Below are 10179 nucleotides of genomic sequence, written 5' to 3'. Positions count from 1 at the left end.
TTCGGGTTGATAATGTAGGTTTAGACTTATTTCTTCACTCTTGAGAAAGGTCAGTGGAGGTACATTTTATTGTGTGTTGCCAACTGAAACGTTGAGTCATTCGTTGATAATTAAAGGTTGGAGAACTCAATATGGAATAAGATGACAGTATTTAAAAAAAAAAAAAACATTTTTCGTGGACTTACACTGCGTGTGGAACTCTGCAATCACTTCCCCACTCACGTTGAATGGAGAGATGGAAAATGTGCAAATGTACATTTCTAATTCGTTTTCATGATGTTGTGTGTTGTTCACCATCAAGATAGTACACTTTGTTGAGCTGTTCCCTTCCATTACCTCTGTCAAGTGAAAAATGGAAGCATTTTTGTAAAAAAACAAAATGGTATAAAATCTTATAGTGGGGCAAATTAGCATAACAATTGTGCATTTTGTGAGGAAAGCACCAAATTTGGCACACCAGTAGCCTACCATATTATAAACAGATTTGGATATTGGGCCATCTCAAAATTTTTGATAGGAGTGGAAAATGGCTGCCACAGCCATCAGCGGCTGAATTTGAGATGGCCCAATATCCAAATCTGTTCATAATATGATAGGCTACTGGTGTGCCAAATTTGGTGCTTTCCTCACAAAATGCACAATTGTTATGCTATATTTAGCTAAGTTGCCCCGCTATTAGACATAAGTTATAAATCTATTATCCAAAATCACAATGAGAAAACTGAGTAGTTTATTGTTATCACTCGGCGTGCCTACTCGTCACTTCGCTGACAGGTTTAATCAAAGGACAGCAGGTTGTTCTTCACAAACATATTGTATGGCTATCTGTGAATTTTAATGAGCATGATGTACAATGAAGTGAAACACAAGAAAAATGTATCTTTTAGAATACGGAGTCGTACATAATTAGTGTGCTCCCTCCATGTCCGTCATGCTTTAACCTAAAGGGTTCCTACTGTCATACATGGCCACCTATTTTTATGGGCCATCTATTTATTACGTATGCATGGGGAGAGGAAGGAGTGCATGGTGGGTTATGCTGAGGCATAATGATGTGTTTGGCACGAGGGTTCGTGTCGTGACCTGGAGGGTCGGGGGAGGGGGGAGGAGGGCTCAAAGTTTTCACAATACTTGCATTCATCCTAACAAGGCGACTGCTTATCTGGCCAAAAGATACATGCACAGATAAATATTTTTTAGTGCTATATATTTGTTCATGATTTTGGTTTGTATGAAGCTGATGCAATGGATATATCCATGCGGATGTGGAGGAATTCCATAATTCCACAAACCCACTGAATAAATGGGGAAAAATATGCATAAAACGTTAATTATCCCCACACTTTTTGAAAAAAACCCAGATATTATAATCAGGTCGGTCTGTCTGTCTGTCCGTCCGTCACACTATCTCTTCCTAAATGGTTTGGTAGAAGTTCATCAAACTTTGTAGTTATGATCAGCCCATGGCAAGTAGGTGCAAGGGCAGTGTCATTTTTGGCCCCGACACTGGGGTGGGGTCAAAAGGTCACTTAACCGAAAAATGTAATTACAGGCCCATTTATAAACATTTTAAAATGAAACTTTGTATCTGCAATCAACATTGGGGAATGCATGAAATATGTATGCCTGGTGTTGGCTTAATGGTTAGGGTGGTGGGATTGGGATCCTGGGATCCTGAGTTCAAACCCCACTTGGCTGTTGAATTAATACCTGGTGGGGGTTGACTCTGCCTGTCATCCTTCTGAGGTCGGCAAAATGAGTGCCAGCTTGCTGGTATCCTGTGTTGGAGTAGTGACCTGTCCAGGATTGTGCTCAATAGCCAAGGAGACTGCTTAGCCAGCACTAATGCTCTGTACAGAGTCGAGTCCCAATGGATGGATGGATGAAATATGGAATTATATTTTTGGATTTGACCCGTGGTTCATGACCCAGAGGTTGGGGACGAAGGTGGATTTGACCTTTGTTTGCTTTCTGTTATTTGCTATATTATCCAATGTCATTATTATCCATTGTTTTTACTACATATTGCTCAAGCTTGCAGCCACCTCTATTGCACAACTAATTAAAATAAAATTGGTAACTTTATGATGGAGGTTTTACTGTGCCGGATAACTCGTGTTCATGATGGTGATGTGGCTCTCGGGTGTACGTCCAACCTTTCCTCAGAAGATTTCCAGAGGAGTCGTGCCAAGTCACATTGAATGGAATGTTTTGATCAGGCCAGTCAATCAGACAGCAGGAGACATTCCCACTCTCTTGAGGGTTCAGACTGACGTTGGTGGTTTTGATATTTTTGGGGAACTCCACAATGTGAATGTCTACATTGTCAACGTAGCGGGTATTGTTCGCGGTAATGTCACAGATGTATATCCCTGCAGCAGAAAGCAGTTAGAGAGATAACTTGATGAAAATAATAACAACAATAAGAATAATAATAATAACAATAATAATAAAGGGAAGGCTGTGCCAGTAACAACTTGTTTACTTCAGAGACTTTTTGAATGACCACAATTGTTGCTTTGTAGTACATATCATGTTTTGTACCACATCTGGCAACTATTAACATCATCACCCTCGTTACGATACCAAAGGAAAGAACACATAAGTGGTTACGTGGTTTCAGGAAGCTGCAACCATTGAACATAAATACCATTTAGTGGTGGCAGCACCGATTCGAAAACAAATTGCTCATTCCTGGAGCAGAGGCTACATCTTGGCCTAGTTGTTGTGGCATCTCAGCAATGGCTTCAAGATGCTGCAACCCAAAATCTCAAATCCTAAATGCCATAGACTACCAGTCAAAAGTTTTAGAACACCCTTATTTTTCCAGTTTTTACTGAAATTTAAGCAGTTTAATGTTTCAATCTACTCTGAAATTAAAGCAGAGAACAAATAAACAATTGCAGATAAAAAAGAAATCATGGAATCGTTTTGTTGAACAAAATTTAATCTAAATTTTTGACTCATCAAAGTTGTCACCTTTTGCAGATATAACAGCCGGACATACTCGTGGGATTCTTTCTACAATGGAAATCAAATATTGTTTGGAAAGTTCTTCCCAACACTGTTGCAGAAGTTCCCACAAAGGTGTTGCACTTGTAGGTTGCTTTGCTTTCACCCTTCTGTCCAGTTCATCCCAAATCAGCTCGATGGGGTTTAAGTCTGGAGACTGCTTGCCATTCCATGATTTGAAGCCTACCATCTTGTTCTTTTCTTCTAAGGTAGTTTTGACATAGCCTGGAGGTATGTTTTGGGTCATTATCTTGCTGTAGGATGAACCCCTGACCAACTCGGCATAGACCAGAGGGTATTGCATGGCACTGCAAAATGCTGGGGTCACCCTTTTGGTTCAGGGTGTACAAGTCGCCAACTCTGGATCCAGCAAAAGAGCCCCAGATCATCACGCTTCCTCCTCCATGTTTGACAATTGGTGTCACACACTGAGGAACCATCCTTTCGCCGACTCGACGGTGTACAAAAACCCTGTGTGATGAACCGAAGATTTCAAATTTTGATTCATCGGTCTGTAAGACCTTCTTCCAGTTTTCAGTAGTCCACTGGCGGTGCTTCATGGCCCAGGCAGGCCTCTTTTTCTTATTTTGTAATCTTAGCAATGGCTTTCTTTCTGCCACTCGACCTGTCAAACCTACAGCTCGAAGTCTTCTCTTCACAGTTGAAACTGAGACTTCCTTTCTTCGACCAGTGTTAAGCTGTGCTTGAAGCTGCTGTCCTGTGAGCCACTGATCATGCAAGCTGTTGACTTTCAGAAACTTGTGTTCTGATTGTGTTGTGGCTTTGGGTCTGCCAGACCTCTTCCTGTCAGAGTTCCCTCCAGTTTCTAAGTGGCTTTTGATGGTGTGGGAAACTGTACTCACTGACAGCTTGGCTTGCTTTGCAATTTCTATAAAGGAAAGACCTTTACTTTTTAGGGTTATCATGGTCTGTTTGTCTTCCATTGTTAATTGTCTTTTTCTCACCATTATTACAGCAATATACTACTTCCTGCAGTGCAATATTGTCCAAATAATGCTTCAGAGGGTGTAGCAACACAGTCTGTTCCAACACTGCTTTTATAGACAGTGGGTTTGTAACTAATCAACAAAAGTTTGGACACCTGTAGGAATTGGTTGCATCAACTTTCAAGGCTTAATTTACTTCCATTGCTGCAGAACAGCTGCAGTTGCTAACCCATTACTTGTTCCCTGAAAAGGGCCTTTTTAACAACTCTGAAATTTACATTATTTTTCAGCTCTTGGTAACCTAAACTTTTTTCAACCTCTGGCAGTTTACCGCTTAGCTTATATTTACCGGTAGTGTATGCTTTTTTGCTTTGATATTGTTGACTGTATTGCGTACAATACACAAACAGTCCCACAAGGAAGCGAAGAAACCGATATTGTTTTTACAATAAGAGATTGACTTTCATGATCAGAATTCAAGCTCAGATTGTTCAGGTAATTAATTCAGTGAAAAATTAAAACACTCACAACAAACAGGTAGTCCTGCAACACCTCTGGATGAAATGAATCTGGACACAATTATAATGAAGAATGTAGGAAATAATCAGGCAGTGCACAGGTGTGAAAGATGAATTACCGCTGTCTGTGGCTTTCAGATTTGATTTTTCCCAATCACTCTTGTTTGAAATTATTTTATTGTTCTTCCACCAGCGCAGGTGCTGATGCACAGTTGTTGGGTAGAAGCAGCTGAGCACGGCTGTCTTGCCAACTTCATACACTTGGTGTTGTGGAGGACTTTTTATGATGCCTATATGGATGAAAAAAGGAAACAAATTAATTCTTCTCCCCCTCCCTTGTCCCCCCACCCACCTTCCACCCTTGCAGTTCCTCAGCCTCATGGAAGAGCTGGCACACACAAATCACAAGCTCACAAGCAAAGATAGCAGACAACACTTACTTGACTACAGACAACCATGGCCATTAACCTTGGGGGAAGTAAATTCCCTGAACACACTGGGTTTTGGTGGGGCAATCTAGTTGTCGCGCTTTTCTCTCTGCCATCAGGAGGCACTTTTAGGGAGAAATCTCTGTCCCCATGAATACCAACACACATGGTTTATCCGTCCTCTATCCTTTTTAACTGCTGAGAGTCAGGAAAGGAAACAGCAAGTACCATTTTAGAATTCTTTGGTATGATTTGGCCAGGGTTTGGTTTGAATCGCTGACCTCCCAGACTCAGAGCACACACTCGAAGCACAATGCCAATATGGTGAGCAACATTCCTTTGATACGTGTGTCTCTGTCTCTGTCTCTGTCTCACACACACACACACACACACACACACACACACACACACACACACACACACACACACACACACACACACACACACACACACACACACACACACACACACACACACACACACACACATATATATATATATATATATATAAAATGACATTAAAAACAATAGGCAAAGATATCCATAACCTCTTGCAGGAACACTGCATCACATTCATAAAGGTGTGCTGCCATTTTTGATTTAACGTGGCTCTCGGGAATGAGATTGGGATTGTCAAGTAATGTTGCAGAAAAATAGTGTTGAGTAACAGGTCCTACCGATTTTCTCTATCACTGGTAGTTTGATTGAAAGGATGTCTTTTTCAAGCAGGTTCCGCCTCAACTCCACTGACGTTTTGTTAAAGATGTCTTCATCCGTAATGTTATTTCCTTTCACCTGATATTTTATCTTGACACTTCCATTGCTGCAAACAAGAATGGGTAGTGTTCAAGCCACACACAAAGCAAAGGAATACAAATTCTCAAACATCTCATTAATCATTTGTATAGTTCAGGGAACATTGCAGACCCTTACAAGCAGTCAAGCATTGCTTTCACTAAAGCTTACTCTTGACACACACACACACACACACACACACACACACACACACACACACACACACACACACACACACACACACACACACACACACACACACACACACGCGCACACCATCATTTAAGCCCTGGTATATTCAATCCTATGGCAAGGTAGTTGCACTGAAACAGCATGCTCTCTCAACATGGAAAGTTAATTCAACCAAGGCCAACTTGAGGACACTCCCTAAGTCTTGCGACAAAGGTATATCCATTTCCTTAGGCAGGCCAGAGAACATAATCTTGCAAATATCAAGGCTGAAATTTTCAGCCAGTCTCCTTCCTCAAAATCCTGGTTGAACCTTGTCAAGTCCACGTCTGGTGTATGGTGTATAGCCTGATGAAACTCCAAGTCCATGTCTCCAACTCCACGTCTGGTGAAACACTCTCAGAACTCACTTTGATGTTATAAGGTTTTGTAGGAGTTGTCCGTAAAGTGCATTCGGTAACTCCAAGTGCTTGGCCAATGTCATTTCGCTGTCGCTCGCTTGTTCAAGCACTTTTATTTTCACCCTTCCCACCAGTCATGGTGTCGAATGATGCACAAAATATTGTATTATGTGATAATTTTAGCAGATAAATTAGTGATAAATTTAATGTGCACACACACTAAGATTATTACCAAATAACCAGAGGCTGACAAAGAGTCCTCAGGTTGCCACATGTTTGGTATTACTCCACACATGCCCAGCTTCCCAAAGCCCATCTCAGACGAGTTCATTTGGCGTGGAGTGATGGGCGGGTGGTTTATCCCCAGCCGCGTAATACCGCAAATTTTATGTGCAATCTGAAAAATGGTCCTAAATTAATCAGCCACTTAATAACAAAATCGCATAAAACGAAAGCACGTTACGCTCGGAATTACTGTTTTGTGTTTCCTCCCCTCCTCTTTCAATATTTTCATGTTGTGTTTTCTCTTGTTTGTTGTTTCCCTCCATGCCATCCATTGGGGACCATACTCTGTGTAGAGCGTTGGTGCTGCCGAAGCAGTCTCCTTGGCTATTTGGCACACAGGATACCAGCAAGCTGGCACTCATTTTGCTGACCTCGGAAGGATGACAGGGAGTCAACCACACCTGGTATTAGTTCAACAGTAAAGCGTGATTTGAACTCAGGATCCTTGGATCCCAAGCCCAGGCATAATGTCAGATATAATTAGATGTTGTGGTAAAATGAGAAAATTTCACTCACCTGAATCCCAGGATTTCCACCTTTGCAAAGCCAGGAATCCTTTTGTACGTGTTAGTTAGCTGCCAACACAAACAGGCAAGCACAGTTACCAGGAAGCACAGTGGGCCCTGCATTTGCTCGAATAAATTTTTTTTTAGGGAGATTGTGTAATATATTTATTTAATCAGTTTACATTGCTAAACATGTACATTTTTAATACCCATGAGATATCCAAAGTAGCCTTCACTTACAGCACCTCGTACAGCAGTTATTCAAAGGTTGATTGGTGAGTTTGTCGCCTTATGTAGAAGTAGGAAAGTAAAATAAGGGTGATTGTTCATTTAAAAGGTTAGAATTTTGGGAGAAATATTATGAGGTTTGCATAAATAATGAATCACAAAAAATTGCAAATGTAAAAATAAGATGAGCTAATGCTAATGTAAAAATAATCCGATCATGTTTTTTTATTTTTCATAGTATTTATTGAGTTTAATTTTTAGCTCACCTGGAATTTATTTCAGTGAGCTTATGAGATCAAGCAATGTCCATAGGTAAGTCTTTCAGTGAGTCAGTCAGTCTATAGACACTTGTCATTATTGCCTGAATCAAACATGCAATTTTGATGAAACTTGTCCACCAGCTGCATATCCAACACCTAACAAAGGTGTATTGACTGCATCAAAATCTGTGCTCATTAACAGGTTGAAATCTGGCATAAAACGCTGAAAAATTCCTGCTATAACCTACAGTTGGCGTTGCATCAGCAGCACAGCCATGACCTCAGCTAAAAATGTGACCTGTAACCTGTAAAAAAACATGACCTGTAAATATGTATTGCTGTAATCAGCATCGAAAGGGCTTCCATTCAACCAATCACCTGACCAGGATTCTGCACATGAACAAAATTTCGATATTTTATGACATCATTGACTGTTGCTCTTGATCCAGCCAGGTAAGCTTCAGGACCCATGGTTCTATTTTTTGGGATACAAAGTCAAGGCTTGTGGAATAGCCAGAGCACAGAACAGATCAGGACGCAACAGCAGAGAGGGAGTGGGGAAACACCAACAGCATGGCCAAGGGACAAAATATATGGAGAAACAAGGGTGCAGGTAAGAATAGGGGTAGGAGAGAACTCAGAGAATGGGCAACATGGATACAGAAGCAGATTTTCAGGAAGGAAAAACTGGAAATTTGGAAGAAGGTGGGCTTGTTGTGGTTGGGGTTAGTGGGGGTAGAAAAGATCATGGTTTTGGTTGGGAGATGATCTGATACGGTTGTTTAACAGCTGTCCTGAATACCTGGAATGGGAAAATGGGATTGAAAAGATTGTGGAAGTTGATTCCACAGGTGGGAAAAAGAGAATCAAATGAGTTGTGGGAAGTAGTGATGCTGCTGAATTTTGGGAGCTTCACCAGAAAGTTGTTGCCAGTGAACTGCATGCGAACCTGGAAGGATGGAATGGGCAGAGGCTGTAAGACCATAAAGGAGGTGGTAGAACACAGAGACGACAGAACAGTCTGCGATGACAAAGTGATATGCCCATGGACTCAGTTTCATTACAGGAGATTCCAATAATCTTGCTGAGAAAGGTGTGAGGCAGGAGTGCCATTCCAGAAGAGAGAGCAGCACTTCAAGCTGCAGATGAAGGCTTTGTAGTTGGACAAGCATTCAGGTGTGCCAAGGAAAGGTCTTGCATGATCGAGGATGTCCAGTCGCAGCTGACTTTGGAGGCCAACTATGAAATGTGGTTTTCCCAAGAACGATCATGGTTGATGGTGAGGCCTAAGATTTTAGTGACTGCACTTTTTCAACAGGGTTGTTAAGAAAGTAGATGGGAGGGTTTGCCAGATGGTCCTTTTGGATAGATATCGAGAGTGTGAGATATGTCACGATTGAAAGACATATTCCAAGTGTTTGACCAGCTTGTGATTCTCTCAAGGTCTGAAGAGAGTGAAGAGGGTCATCAGCAAATAGGCAAATAAGATTTTTCCAGAGAGTCAGAGAGATTGTTGATGAAGATCAGGAATAGGATAGGGCCCAGAACACTGCCTTGGGGTGCTCCAACCTTGACAAGGAGAGGACAGGAAAGGATTCTGTTGAGCGCCACATGTTGGCTACAAGAGTAAAGAAAGTCGGTAAGTCTTGTGTGGAGTTGGACTTGGATGCCGTTGGCAGAGAGTTTGGAGAGTAAGGCAGGATGCCAGACTTTCTTAAAAGCACGGGATATGTCGAGAGACCACCCTGATTTCATGACTGATTATAATGAGAGCCTCCATCAATTGTTGGTTGAGTCAAAGCACCATGTTTAAGGTGGAATGACCTTGTCTGAAACCAAATTCATGATCTGAGATTAGGTTGTGGAGAAAAAGAAGGATTTCATATCATCTGCGATGTTGGATTCCCTGACCTTTCTGATGATTGGAATTAAGCTGATAGGTCTGTAGTTAAGGGGATCAGTTTTGTACCTTTTTAGCTAACCTGGAACGTAGTTCCATGGAGCTTATGGAATGGTGTGTCGTCCGTCAGTCAGTCAGTCTGTCCGTCCATCCATCTACAAACACTTGCAACTTCTTCTCTGAAACTACACATACGATTGAGATGAAACTTGACCACAACAATCATCACCCTGCATGCACCAAACCTATTTGGGGGGATTAAACCAAGACCCATCCCCTCCGTAGATCCTCTGAGACACCAATTTTTTTTTTTTAAGCATTGAACAAAACTTGGGTTGCAACAGACCAAATATCATTTTAGACAAGTTTGGTTGCAATCCCATCAGCAGTTTCGGAGAAGAAGTTGCAAGTAACAGAATGATGACACGCCATCCCATAAGCTCCCTAGAACTGCGTTTCAGGTGAGCTAAAAATTACAAACCACAAACATGTATGATTACCTTTTTAAACAATCGCTACTGCTGTTTAACACTAAACTGAAAGGGAGGAAACCCGACGTTCTTGGGGCATTATATGCTCATTGATTGAACCTCGACCTACTGTAATCTACATTCCCCAGGGAGTATAATAACATGACCCTTCCTGCTGCTCTCGTAGGGAGTGGGTGGACTACTAAATAAAATGAACAAGGAAGCTTTAGGGTTATCAGG

At 41.5% G+C, this 10179-nt stretch overlaps 1 protein-coding gene across 8 annotated transcripts in view; it reads right to left on the bottom strand.

Annotated features, from left to right (window-relative positions):
• LOC147013243 (adhesion G protein-coupled receptor F5-like) overlaps positions 1 to 10179 on the bottom strand; it is a 104264-nt gene that overhangs the window by 50086 nt on the left and 43999 nt on the right. For all 8 annotated transcript variants that reach the window (XM_085854915.1, XM_085854916.1, XM_085854917.1 and 5 more), the window contains 5 exons: positions 7092 to 7150; positions 5583 to 5728; positions 4597 to 4767; positions 2157 to 2372; positions 186 to 338 (listed from right to left, as the gene is read on the bottom strand). In XM_085854915.1, the coding sequence (XP_085711041.1) occupies positions 186 to 338; positions 2157 to 2372; positions 4597 to 4767; positions 5583 to 5728; positions 7092 to 7150 (745 nt within the window). The remainder of the gene's footprint in view (positions 1 to 185; positions 339 to 2156; positions 2373 to 4596; positions 4768 to 5582; positions 5729 to 7091; positions 7151 to 10179) is intronic.

This window comes from Eptatretus burgeri, chromosome 14 (genome assembly GCF_056783735.1).
Source record: "Eptatretus burgeri isolate ZD-2024b chromosome 14, Ebu_testis_v1, whole genome shotgun sequence".
Lineage (NCBI taxonomy): Eukaryota > Metazoa > Chordata > Myxini > Myxiniformes > Myxinidae > Eptatretus > Eptatretus burgeri.
The sequence above is the reverse complement of the archived record's forward strand: the minus strand, read 5'-3'. Positions and strand labels throughout refer to the sequence as shown.